This window comes from Sebastes fasciatus, chromosome 20, assembly GCF_043250625.1.
Source record: "Sebastes fasciatus isolate fSebFas1 chromosome 20, fSebFas1.pri, whole genome shotgun sequence".
NCBI classification, from domain to species: Eukaryota; Metazoa; Chordata; class Actinopteri; order Perciformes; family Sebastidae; genus Sebastes; species Sebastes fasciatus.
Window position 1 is genome coordinate 12,220,610 of NC_133814.1, and position 14,047 is coordinate 12,234,656.

The 14,047-nt window shown below is 41.6% G+C and overlaps 1 protein-coding gene across 6 annotated transcripts in view; it reads right to left on the reverse strand.

Moving 5' to 3' along the window:
- LOC141758899 (myosin phosphatase Rho interacting protein) overlaps positions 1–14,047 on the reverse strand; it is a 54,425-nt gene that overhangs the window by 14,411 nt on the left and 25,967 nt on the right. For 2 of the 6 annotated variants that reach the window (XM_074620695.1, XM_074620694.1), the window contains exons 4-14: positions 13,874–14,025; positions 11,712–11,796; positions 7,024–7,249; positions 6,147–6,711; positions 4,776–4,917; positions 4,488–4,604; positions 3,144–3,200; positions 2,961–3,029; positions 2,754–2,843; positions 265–374; positions 73–111 (exon numbers count right to left, since the gene is read on the reverse strand). In XM_074620695.1, the coding sequence (XP_074476796.1) occupies positions 73–111; positions 265–374; positions 2,754–2,843; positions 2,961–3,029; positions 3,144–3,200; positions 4,488–4,604; positions 4,776–4,917; positions 6,147–6,711; positions 7,024–7,249; positions 11,712–11,796; positions 13,874–14,025 (1,652 nt within the window). Of the gene's footprint in view, positions 1–72; positions 112–264; positions 375–2,753; positions 2,844–2,960; positions 3,030–3,143; positions 3,201–4,487; positions 4,605–4,775; positions 4,918–6,146; positions 6,712–7,023; positions 7,325–8,206; positions 8,261–11,711; positions 11,797–13,873; positions 14,026–14,047 lie in introns of all 6 variants that reach the window. The other 4 variants (XM_074620692.1, XM_074620689.1, XM_074620693.1 and 1 more) reach the window with 4 other exon arrangements.

Here is a 14,047-nt window from a genome sequence, read left to right on the forward strand (position 1 = left end):
GGCTGACATCGCCGAGCCATTACATCACTGTCGGAGGAGGGGGGGACATATTCAACACACAAGCACTCCAACCTGGGCTTCAGAACGGATAGTTTCAGAGAGATGTTTTTCCTGGAAGCAGGTTGAAAAATACCGGATGAGGGAGGAAGAGAAAGAAGGAAAGCAGAGAGTGAGGAGGAGAGAGGGGATTAAAATAAAATATGTGAGAAAAAGCAGCTGTTATATCTGCCAGTGGTTAAAGTGTTAATCCTCTTTGGGTATTACCGCGTGACATCGGGGGCAATAGTGGGTCGCACATTCTTCATGATGGCCTGAATCCAGTTGCGACGGATTCCGGAGGTCATGGCTGACAGGGTGCACGCTCCATCTTTACACTGAAAACAGAAAGGCATTTCATTCACATGACTGACAGGGATGAGACAACATGTCGACTTAAATACCTTTTTGACACTTTAAGAAATACAAAGCACTTGTTTTTGTACGAGCCTAAAATAGAATTAAGATGTTCAGCAGTGGAATAACGCAGACAATGCAAGGCATTTCCTGTTTCAGTGGACAGACTCATTTGTTGCTCTTCTTTCAATGACTGTAACCAGAGGTGTGTGGACAATTCATGTTTACTACAATCGATGTCCTTCAGTTACTTCTTTGAAATAATTGTATTTGTAAAAGTAGCTTCAATGCAGAATGCTTCTAACTCAAAGAGGAGTACATTTTGAGCAAAACAACTTTGCAGTTTTATCAGCAGTAGAATAATGGCTGAAAAAACTTTGAAATGAAAATGGGCTCACTTCTCCTTTGCTTTACTCTGCGGTTAAACTGCACTTAGCTCAAGCTTTGAAAGCTTTCTTAAAAGCAGAACAATAACGCATCACACTGACGCAAAGCTGAAGAGAAGATGTGTATTTTTAGGCTGCCACTACACCATTCAAGAAAAGTAACACAAGTAACAGAGGAAGTTTCCGTTTTATGTGCAATACATTCAACTTGACTGCGTAAACAAATCTATATAACACTCCGCTACTGTAGGTGTGATTTGCTAGATTTTGTCCTCTATAATTGCTGCTCCCCTTTTGCCACAAAGTAATAGCAAAATGCAGAGTTTTGACAGTCCAACAGAGGAAACCATTTACAAAAACCTTATGTCAAACCATTTATTTTAAATGTGTATTGCTGTTGTTGCCCTGAAGACCCATTGCACTAGACCCTGTTGCTTTGTCTTCTTAAAGCCCTAGATTGCAAAATATATACATTTTTGGAAAACTGTCTGAGCAGTAGAAATCTCCCTTTAAACAGAGGCATCCTGCGTTTAATGGCCTTGTAACTCAGCTTTACTGTGTGCGCAATATATATTTAACTTAAACCTTATATACAGGGACCTCTAGTGGAAGTTTAGTGATTTCTACAAGAACACAGTTATTCATTAAAGCTGCTGAGGACACAGTAATGGAATGAAATCGATAACACTATAAAAATGTTTTTAAAAAGAGTTTAAGGCAGCAGTTGCTACAAAAATATGTTAAAAAAATCTATTTAAATTGTACTGTTATTTCCACTCGCCATATGTCTATTTATTGTAAGACTGATGGAATAAATGTTTTGGGACCATTTAGTAGTTAGGTTTAGTCTTAGGTGTTTCGTAGGTTGTAAAATGTTACTGTATGATACATGAACGTTTTCCAAATCTAGACAATGTGTTAATATTTAATGTATGTTTACTATGCTTAGTGTCTGGTCCCATATTTTCAAGCTTTAGATAGCTTATCAGGGTGTTTCAGTTCACATATCTCCATTATTATTATCATTATTATGATGATGTACTTGTATCTTTACTTTGTTTTGAATAAACTGAAACGTCATCCCACTGCTTTAACTGCAATGACAGAACAACAGCCGCTTACAGTCTGACCATGGAGCAGAGGGAGTAGACATAAATACTGGAGTTATTCATTTCTCGACATCAAACCCATGTTGTTCTCAGCCAAAGAGACAACGATCCCCTCGACTTCTCTATTTCTGACTTCCTCTAGAGAAAGTAGCTGTGGAAGCTGCATCAACCTAATGTAAACAAAAGAAATGACCTTGTAGCCACCGCTCTCCTCGTATTGGATTATTATGGGAAGATTAAATCTATATGTAGCAGGAGCAAAACCCACACTGACATCAGATGGATTACGATTGAACTGGATTGCAACTATATGCGTCTGGTAAGTATTTTGCCGGCAACAAGTGCTAAAAATGTTTAATGGCCAAAGGATTATATGACGAAAGTATTCTGTCATTGGGTTCCCTGCAGGATTCATAGAAGTGCACAACAACTGTTGTGCAATTATGGTTCAGAGTTAAACTACTGTAAACATAATTGTTTTTAAAACGTGAGTGTTCTTGATTAAACGTGGACAAGGACAGGGCTTTTGAATGCAAGAGGTTACATGTAGGTAAACATATTGTGAAGGATGAGGGACAGATGGGTTCAGAGAGACAAGCAGGGCTGGCGACGGCTGGAGCAGATTTAGAGCACGATGATGTCAGCTTCACGCAGAGAGATGACAAGTCAAGTGACATCCGTCATGACAGACAAAGAATCGTTCCAGAAAGACAAAACCTGATACCTAAGGTTTCACCACATGGTGTGTAAGGCTGTTTATAGACTGTCAGGAGACAGCAGGGCTCAAGTGTGTGGACAATGAGATTCATCTTTGCTGGTGATTAACGACGCGGGACAATCAATGACATGAAGAATCAACACTCACCATGATTTGGAAGCCGTAATTCCTCTGGACCGGGAACTCTTTGACATCATAACATGTGGAGAGGTCAATCTCACCATCCACTTCTGAAGCCTGAAGAGTAAAAGAAAACAAACCAAAATAGAACGAACAACAAAAAAGTCCTTGTTAATTGCCTATTCATTCAAATTAACTGTCAAAACCACACTGCATCTTGAAGACAAGTTTTACCTCCTCTGCTATTGAGTCCTTGTAGTACCTCAAACTCTGATCTGTCAGGACAAACCAGTGTTTCTTCCACTAAAAGGGGAAAAAGACACCATTATTTAGATTTCACCAGTTCTCTAAGAGTATAATATGATTGTATTTAGTAGAAACAGATGTCATTTAATCCCACTAATAAAAGCAAATTACCATTCCATCTTCATACAGCTTTGTCATCCATCCTTTTTTGAAGTTCAGCAGATCTGGCTGCAATTAAAACAGATTAGAGCAATGTGATATTATATGATGCAATTAGATTAACTCATTAAAAATCAATAAAAGGAAATTCAGCTACCACTTAGAAGTGAAATTCAATTAAACATCGACCACATTAATAAAAAACAAAAAACAAATAATATTTTGCAGAAACATTTTGTGCTAATTTATCACTATATTAGACGTCCTATTACTAAATTGAGTGAGCATTCATCACTGATGTAATCAGAATATATAATTGACATCTCCCTAAACACTACTGCATTTATGTGCATTTGTTTACATTTAGGTCACTAGCTCAGCTCGGGAAGTATAAGTGCAGATACGTGGCTCCAGCTAAATAGACCGACTGGCGGGAGCTGGACTTTCCCTGTGAAACACAAACTGCTGCACATTGAAACCAAGCTCAAGTCTGTTTATAGACTCTAAAGTCAATCATCCGTCCAAAACCGGGCCTCTGCTCACTCAACAATACCTTGTTTTTGTTGAGCTTCATCAGGTGTGGTGTCACGGCCTGGCGGAGAGTCATTCTGATGGCTAACTGCCTTCACTTCATATGTTGACAATCTGTTTCTTTCCGTCTATCCCGGGGACATATGCACAACTGTGGCTGCTTCTGTGCTGGCTATTTATAGTCATCAGTAGCGGTGGCGGCAGTGGTGTGTACATGAATGTGGGTGTGTGTTTGAGTGGGCGGGGGATCTGGCAGCTGCAGCTCGGCCAGAGAGACCAACCGCACTCCGACTGGATCGCCCCTGCAGCTCTGAACGGACCTCGGATCAGTAGCAGTTTGTCAGACTGGTAGGAGTCAGACGACAGGAAGATACCAGCGCAACCTTGAGCAACTTTAGGGCTACTTAAATTGATTTGTGAAAGCTGAGGAAAACAAATGCTTATATAAGATTGTCTATGCGGCAGCATGTGGAGTCGTAATGGTGTTTGGGTGCATGCGTAACTGAAGTTCAATTATGCACGCTGACCAGGGCATACTGTCATTCTCCTGAGCAGTGCACATTGCAAAAACAGTTGGTTCAAGTGGTGCAGAGGGAGAAAAAACTAACAATAAAACAAACCACCACTGCAGCATAATGGCTTCAATCTATGCTGCAGCGCTTCTGGAAGTGCTCTATTGATCACAATTGCCAGTTTTCATGGGTGGGAAGGTGGTGAGGGATCACACCCTTTTCTTTGCATCTCAATCTTGAAACACAAAGGCATTTAAATGGGACCTTGAAATTATTTTGTAGTAGTTATGGCCCCTATATTGTCATTACTCACAGTCATTGAGGACTCGGTGACTCTGCGGTCCAGTGACTTGGCTCTTCTTAAATTAGCGAAAGTGGAGCTGGACACATCAGGGACCGAACGGTCCTTTCCTGCATCCAGTGACATCTCCTATAAATATAAAATGAGAATTAGAAATTACAAGTAATCCCTTATCAAAGTTGGGAGATTAGGTCTAACTCTCATTGTACAGTATATTACATATAGCATTCAGTGAATTATTCCAGTAATTTTCACTTTTTTAGATTTAGTTGTTCAGGATTAACAAAGAGAATAACATACATGTTTGTTAGCCAGATAGCGCCTCTCGCTGCGGCCTTGTCTCTGGATTAGCGTGGTGTTAGCGGAGGGCTCAGTGGAGCTGCTTGTGTCCATGCGCTCTACAGGCTGACCCTCCTCATATCGGCCAATGATTTGAGAACGCCTGAGAGACACAAAAGACCGTTCTTTTCCGAGATGTACTCGATACACAGCACATATAGTATTTCACTCAATTTTAAATTCTTGTCTGACAATGAGTTAAATATCTTAACCATTCTTTACAAATGACATTTTGCAGTATACAAAAAAAAACTGCAGCACATCATCCTCAAATGGTGGCAGAATCGGAATAAAAACAAGCCCAAAGCATGATATGAAAGAAACTTGGAGCCAAAATCAATGTCCATAAAGAATACAGTCGTTTCAGTTCAACATTTGCATAATACGTAGAAAGTTTGAATTTGGACATCATTTTAGACTCAAAGTCCCTTTCATAGCCAACAATGTGCAAGGTAGAGGTAATATCCCCGAAGAGAACAATCCAGAGATACAAAGAATAAAGATTAGGTGTTATATGATGAGAGATTAAACTTTAGAAGAAAAGGAAAATGACTAGGATGGTGGATTAAACAAATTGCAGAAATAGCAGCAATGGCAATACAGTTGGCGTTACCTTAAGGCTCTGCACTTGTTAATATGTGTGTACAGTGTGTGCTTGTCTGCACGAGAAAGGAGGAGAGATCAAGCTGTATGTAAACCCACCATCAGTACCAACCACCAGTATGTATATACAGTTAATCGAGTATTTATGAAACAGTGTGTTTGTGTGTGCTCCCAGGCAGTGCAGAGATGAAATGATAGAAAGCAGGAATCAGCGGTGACCAGCAGGGAACAGCATTGGGACAGGGGTGGAAGGGTTGGTTGAGCATTAGCTCTTAGAAGCTCGGTTCAGTAGCACCCTGGAAAAGATTGAAACGACAAAACAAACTAGCAAAGTAGCAAGAGCAAAAAGGTAAGAGATCAATAGAAAAGAAAGTAAAACATGCATTTCAATCCCCCCCAAAATCAATAATGGCAAACCACTGGTAGGCTAGGGGAGGCAGCAATAGCAAAAGATGCTAAAGATACAGGAGCGCCACAGGGTGGTGCTAAGAAACTAAAATGCTGATGCTTTAAGCAATGCATGGGCTTCACATAATTGATTACTTGGCATGCTATCTATATGTTTTAAAGCTATGTCAAGGGCTAACAACCAGTGGCTCATTAATGAGTATTAATCATGTTGGGCTGCCACTATAATCACAAGTGAATCTGCATTTATAATTCTGCTATGGAGACATGCATCTTAAAATTCCAGTGTGCTGAACATGACATTTATCCATAACATCTTACCTGCGCTCCTCCCCAAACATCCGAGCCACCTCCTCTCTGCCGGGACTCCGTGTCCGTGCCCTCAGCTCTTGGCGCTTCTTTTCTGAGCGGAAGGCTTCGCGGTAATTCAGTCTGCGAGCCCGTGGAACATCAGACAGCGATGTGTACTCCCTGCCCGGCCGGCCCACTCTGCCTCCTCCACCCCCGAAACTACCGGTACTTCCTCCACCACCACCACCACCACCACCACCACTGCGTGCCTCCCAGGAGGGTGTAGTCCCGCTGGGCTCGGAGTCCAGCGAGCTCTGGGAGGAGCTGATGGTGGAGTAGCTGGGGGAAACAAGCGCACCTGGAGAAGGGAGGGGATCTTGGGAGGGTTGATAAGGGGAAGTTTGGGATTCGGACTCAGAGTTGTACCTGGGACTGAGAGCTCCTAAAGAGGAGGAAGATGCTGAAGAGGACAGGGGCAGATGCTGGGGGGGCTGGGGTGGCTGAGACTGTGGAAAAGGCTCCGACTTGGTCTTCTCCAGGGAAAAGTAGCCACTCTCCACTCGTACCTTGCGTCCAGTGGTCATGGTGCCGCCATCTGAAGCGAGGATACAGTGCCACCGATATGAAACACCCAAAACAGTCTGTTTATAGTGCTAAATTAGTAAACATACATTACATAGCTTGACTAAATAGTTAGAAAAGTCCTCAAACAGCTAAGGCTGTTGGCCTAGTGCCTGAACAATCTTATCCTTAAGCCTCAGTATGAGGAAGTTAAATAAAAGTGAGATGTGCCATGTGACAGTGACTTTATGTTTTGTTGACATGGTTTTCCTTATCTAACAGTGAAACAATAGCGTAAGTACAACAAGATGTTGTGGAATTTGCATGCCATTGTTTTAGTCCTCACCATCTTGAGTAGTGATACTGGCGTCTGGTTGGCTCTGGCTCAACTGGCTGAGACAGGAGGCACTGCGGCTGCAGGGGATGGTGGCCCTGCTCCAGCGGTTCTCCTCCTGCCACAGAGTGGCGCGGCTCATCGGGACACGCTCGGCACTGGCGATGCTGCTGGGCAGGCAGGGGATGCTTCCTCCGCTGCCGCTGCTGGTCACCGTCACCTTGGCAGGGCCTGGCTCCTGGGTGCGGGTTGGGGTTGGAAGGAGTGGATGGGAAGAGGAAATGACATAATGGGAGGTAAGGTCACAGAGAGGCTACAACAAGGAATACGAGAAGGAAAAGATGGAAGAACAATCAAATACTGAAAAGTAAATGTGAAAACTGTATGCCCACTCTCAAATACAGTGGTGTCCAATCATGAGCCAATCACGACTCGCACTACTGTATCATTAAACCAGGTTATCTCACTTATTAGTTGCTTGCGGTCCATTCAGAGTTGGGCTATTCAGTGGCTTTAGTTTGAAGAGATTTGGTGTTGTGTGGCACACGATTTCACGTCATTGGTCTGTTTTTATTTTTGACTTCTTGGATTTTTATGTGACATTTAAATCAAATATCAAAGTGACAAAGCAAAATAATACAGCCTTCATCATTGGTAAAATGAAAAAAATTGAGGCGAGAGAAGGCGGATGTGTGGAAAGGGAAAGAGTGACAGCTTGACAAAGAACAAAAACTTAATTCCTGGCACCAGTATTATTTAGATTTGATACAAAGAACTAAAAGGAAAAAACAAACTGAAAAAGACATTCTATAGAGGCTAAATATATATCAGTATAATTTCTAGGATAGAAATAATATGGATCACCTTCATCCGATTAATACAAAGAGCAAAAACAATTAAGCACTCATTGCTGTTGTGTTCGGTAATCAGCAGACTCATTTGAGTTCATAAGAGGAGAAAGCAAGATTTCCAAAGCAAAGCAACCTTCAAACATCAGCCTACTTTAATCACCACAAACATGCTGTTGTGCTAAGAATCATTCTTTCAGTATCGCACAGAGAAGCAAAAAGCATGTCTTTTTTTTTTTTCCACCCTTCACCTGGATTGATTGGGATTATAATAAAAATAATGATCAGGGGATTTTGAAGCCACTAAGGGAGGAGCAGGATAAAACGTTTGGCCGAGCTGAACTCACTGGGTGTCCATTCATGTCTTCAGTGGAAAAACACTGGCTTGCAGTTTCTCCACCCTGCCAATCACAAAAAAGCCTTTGATGTTAATGCTTTGCTATGTAGAGGTGATTTATAAACAACACAGGTAGACCCAAAAATCTGTCTCAATGATTTCATACTTTGTTTTATTTGAAATGTGGTGTTTTGTTCTTATTTAGGCCAAATTCATGCAAATTTATGACATACAGCACTATTATTAGAAGTGTTCTAAGAGCCAACACAAGAATCTGAAAGTAAAAACTCCTTTCAGTTGCAATATGAGACACAAATAAGTTTCCTGTCATATATTTCTTTGTACTCAAGGTCAGCTGCTTCAATTTAAGGGCACTACCCAGAAGGCAAACATGTTACAGTGCTCAAGTATTTACAGCAGTTTCCGTGCATACGTCTCGTCCAGTAACAAAGTCAAAGTGGGAGGAGAACTTTCAGGTGGAAATGTGAGCCTTAACACAACTGTGGATACTTATCTGTGACAATCTATATCACATTTCTTACCAAAACAACTGAACAGCCCATGAGACAATTATAGAAACTGACATTAGACAAGCAGTGAAAGCGTAATCACCCTCACACATTATCAGCCTCAATTATGTTGCTTAGCCTTGACCGCTTGACTGTTATTTCAAGCGCTGCTCATTTCACACATGCAAGGAAAAAAAATGAATTCCTGTTGTAGAGCATCAACCAGGTTCTGAGCTAGTATTGTTGTTAAAAGCAGATATCAGGAACTTATTGAGATAAAATACAATCATAGTTTATAGCAGCTAAACTCATCAGGCATAAATGATGGAGGTCACATGATGGGACGCCGTCAAGGTCATCGGCGTGTCACCACTGTCTCTCTGCAAATGAGCCTTGTTAATGTCAGCCCAGCAAGGTCACAGTCTGATTCGGGGCGCCGCCATTAGAAGAGCCAGACAATGAACTTCAGAGAGAATTTTGTGTGCACTCGCCACAAATTTGGCCTCACATCAAAACGGAGGTAGGGAAGGGGGAAAGCTGTATCCCACGGTGGGTGGGCTGTGCAATATTTTATGATTTGCGCCTGTATTTCATCTTGTTATTGAAACCATTATTATGGTAATAAAGCTTTACCTTGTCCTGTTATTATATTTCTACCTACCAGGGAGACATCTGACTGCACTGACATGAAAAGTTCTAATGGATGGCACACACAGCGCTCACCTTGTTCTCAGACGTTGTTGTTTCCTAGTTGCTAAACTTTGTGTGAATATACTTGATTCTTTATAGATTCCTTCTAAACACATGGCTCTCCAAAGGGAAATTTTCTTTCTGGGTTCCTCTACAGCGTGGTCAATGTGGAAAGTTAGCTAATGAGCAGCACGACAGGTCCCAAAGTCCACCTTTACAGACTCAGACTTTGACATGCATTGTACAGTACATAAGTCTGCAAGGGCTCAGGGCTATCAGAGTGTGAAATTAGAAAACATTTATAGGATCCTTCATGAACATTTTAAGGATTTTACTCACAATTCACAACATTTTAATGTTAAAAACATTTGAAAATCAGAAAAAAAATCTTCTATGAGGGTATGATGGTAGTAGAGTTGTCTCTGCTTCAGGTGACATGATTTCACAAGATTTTGCCCTACTCCTCATGAGCATTTTGAGCTGTTGCACGCTCCTGCACTCCCATACTTCCATACTTCCATAGGGCACCATAGCTGTGTTAATTAAAATTTGTGATATTTCAGTTTTTAGGGTTTAGGGCAGGGATTTAAACTGTGTTGGTCAAGGATACTTTTACATAACATGAAGTCCTGAATCTGACTGAGCGTTAACTTGGAGAAAAAAAAATCTGTTTTGACCAGGTGCACAAGGTTAATGACTGAACAGGCAAAAGCCTGGCAGGTGAGACAGCAGCTGCTGGACGGGACCATGAAACGGAGTGCAGCAGCATAACAAGCGAGAGGATCATGGTCACATTGCTGAATGTTATTTTAGCAGGCGGCTGTCATCATTATCCTTGATTGTTTGCTCAGGAATAATTTTGATAGCTCACTAATGTTTGATGTCCTTCTCACCAGGTGATACTATACATATATTAAAAGTGTGTCATCTGTTCTGCATCTGAACACAACTACATTGTTGGAAACATAATGCAAGCGTGACTTGCAGAATAATAGCCCACAATGTGTAACATTTTAATTTTTGGTCTTAATCAGTGACCACTGTAATCAATCTAGACCATAGACTGTGTACAAGAGGTGGACGTCGTCAGCGTGACATCACCCATTGGTTTGTGGCGAGCCATTTTGATGCCTCGAGTTCGGCATTTTGGCCGTCACCATCTTGGTATTTGGCCGTCGCCATGTTGTTTTTTTGCAACCAGAAGTGACACGAGAGGGTGGAGCTAAGTACAACCGAACGCTGAATGAGACATTTTTAGGCGACCAAAAAAGGTTAGAATTAACTTTCATGAACTGGAACACACTGTGAAAGGGTTAAAGTTGTAAGACGAAAACACAGACAACTCCCAGACCGGACAACGTCGTGGTAGCGACCTGTCAATCACAAGGTAGCCACGTCCTAAAACATACCCTGCTTTATGGTCTACTTGACTCTAAATGGGACCATAATCGCTAGCTGTACATTATCACGCTTATTACACGGCTACTTCCTTAAGAAATCAATAATTTGACAAAAAAAACGGTCTGCCAGAGCATCAGAACTGCGCCCATAGCAACGGTCTGCTATACATAGCAACGGTCTGCTATAAAGAAATAACAGACTGTAGAACGCTGTGATTGACCAATCAGAATTGAGTATTCAACAAAGCCACGCAATAAGTATAAATAAATTTAGGAGTATGTGGCATGCAGTCTATTCACCTTTTGAGACTGCCACATCATGTAACTCAAGAACGGAAATATGGATAGCATAAACTGTTCATCATGTTGCTGGCAGCCCGATGAAAAGCCTTCATACTGCATACTTCCACTGTACATGTTGTCCTTAAATATATGTTTGATCTTTCTCTGCGTAGCAACGGCACCATCGTCACATGCGAATCATTTATAATGCTCACCTTATCTCAAACATAAAAAGAATACTCATACTAGGAGCCAATCTGTCATTTGGAAATACTTCAGTTCTAACGCAGTTCAACGCAGATATAATAAACAAGATATGCCTCAGAATTGTTGCTGCGCTTGGTACCGATATGACCAAATTCATTTAATCACCTAAACCTAATTATCTCAATTTTTGTTCATCTGCGTTCTCACTACAGTTGTAACATCATCCTCTCCTTATTCTCCGATATTCATGTGTGCACAGGAGTCTCCTGGTTTAAATTTGCCAGGATTAATAAGCATTCAAGAGCCCATCCCTACACAATAAAAGACAAAGAAATCATCATCAAGCAAAACTATCACATGACCTTCATCTGAATTTGGTTGCTTAGCACTTGGCTATGGAGTGTGTGTGTGTGAATAGGTGCATTACCTGGTGAGTGGGTGGATCAACCTTGCGTTTTTTCTTCTGGTTCTGCTTGTTGGTCCTGGGGTATACAGTCAGAGCCTCCTGCCACCTACGAACAGTGAAAATAGTCAAAGTGTTGTTCTTGGGGCACTAAATGCAGACTATACAAACTCTGCACCCGTGGTGGATCAATATATGACTGGGACAAAGTTCTCTGTAGCACAATATAAACCATTATACTTGCCAGGACAAGCATGTGCGTGACATAATACCACTAACAGAGAGAAAAAGATACAACTATATTGTAAATCAAACACCCTCTACTGTCTAAACAGTGAGCTAATGCAGCAAAAGGGAACCTTTAGTCACCGTCTAATCCTCTAGGTGGCAACACAAAGCATCTTAAAGCCTCAGCTTGGCATGGTTATATTTTCCTTGATAATGTATGTTTGTTTTTTTTTGCTCTGTGTGGGCTCTAAACTAAAGGCAATTCATGAGAACACTATTATCTAATTAGCCTGGGTGGATTTAGTTAAGTATAATGCTTGAAAAGCATAAACAGACTACATTATTTACTACACAGCACAAATAATACTCCCACACTTGGTTTGTTACACAGAACCATCTGAGAGGCCGTGATTGGAAAAGGGCAGGCACTTTCAAAACATACTTGGCAGGTGATTGGATGAGCTATCAGTCTATCACAGGCTAACTTCAACCAATCAGATCAACGCACCATATGAAGGGAGAAGAGTGAAAACATCTTTTCCATCGAGAAAAGCCTACAGTGACGTTCTTTGCTCTTCTTTCAATCGAGAAATACTCTCCAGTTCTTATATAGCTGTAGCTATTGCAGCATCTATCCTAACCTCTTCAGCATTGTCAACATTGTTGTTTTGAACGAACAGTCGCCTCCGTGCCATCAAACACATCTAAACCGCGCCCTTATAGCTGCCAGTAGCTCCTCACAGGACGTTGATTGGCACTAATGCATTACATGAAGCCTGGAAAGATGAATTTTCGTGTGATCTCGTGATATCGCGAGAATCCAGCTGCCGTGCAAGGTAAGGTCTAAAACTAGACTAAATGATCATGGTTTAAGACAAAGTGTCCCGAGTTTTAGTCTACTAAAAACTGACCAACCGTAAGAATGATGAAGTGGACAAAATATAACTAAACTCACCTGGACTTTTGATCTCAGGACTAACTAATAAAATCTGAAATTAGCTGTCAAGATTACCACTAATCCTCATGTAATTGTAAAATATATGACCTCATGCGTGCTTCATACGGAAACCACTGGCTCTTTTATGATGAGCATAATCAAGTCATCGACAATGGTACACAACACTCATGCATTATGAAATATTTTTCTATTCCACCCACTCTGTAAGGAGTGCTTTGGTGTGGAGTGTCATTTAACTGTCACACAATGTGACACAGTCATAAATGAATGAGTGCCCACACAGCCCTGTTTTTATACTGGAACATAATGAATCAAACATTTGTAAAGGAGCTTTACATAACCAGGAAAGACATGAAAAATAATACATATTTTCAAAAACCCTGGTTGTTAAACCAATGTCAGGTAATGGCAACCTTTGCGTGGGCTAATAGGATTGTGTGACAGCCCAGAACCAACACATGGGAGCCAGATGATGGGTGAGTGGGAGGTGTACAGTGATAGCAGGTAGCATAACAGAGAGAGTAGGTGTTGTGAGTCACAGTTCCCTAAGAATAGCCATAATATGTATGCTACGGCCAAGGAGGGAGAGTGCGGTGCATAAAACACACTTTGAATGTGCAGCATTGGAGGACAGGCACAAGAGGCAACTGAATTATGAGGCCTTAAAGCTTGTGTGTTGTGATCTGTGTCCAGGCATATGGGGGTGTTTGTGAGCACCGGGAGAGGGAACAGTTCAAGAATGTGCTCTGTCACTGCAGTGTGGATTGCAAGTCTCTGAAAAACACAGCCCAAAGGAGACAGCAGGGGGCAGAGCGGTTTTGGCAGCAAAGGCAGCTGCACACAGCTATTCTCCGTTGTGCAAGTCTCTGTCATCCCTAAACCACACAAACCAATATAGAGAGCAACACAAACAACACTGCCCACCTGAGGCAGTTATTCATCATACCTAATATATGAAAATATAATGGTAGATTGTCCATTCCTGGTTCTTATGTCTTACCCGTTGATGATTTCTTTACACTCTGCCCGTATGAAGTTCTCTTTCTCAGGTGTCAGGATGCACAGCGAGTTCTTCTGACCCGTTCTGGACTCCCCATCGATGACGTCAGAGCACTGGTTCATATTGATTGTCCCCTGGGGTAGAGTGCTGGGCTGGAGGACACAACGGAAACAC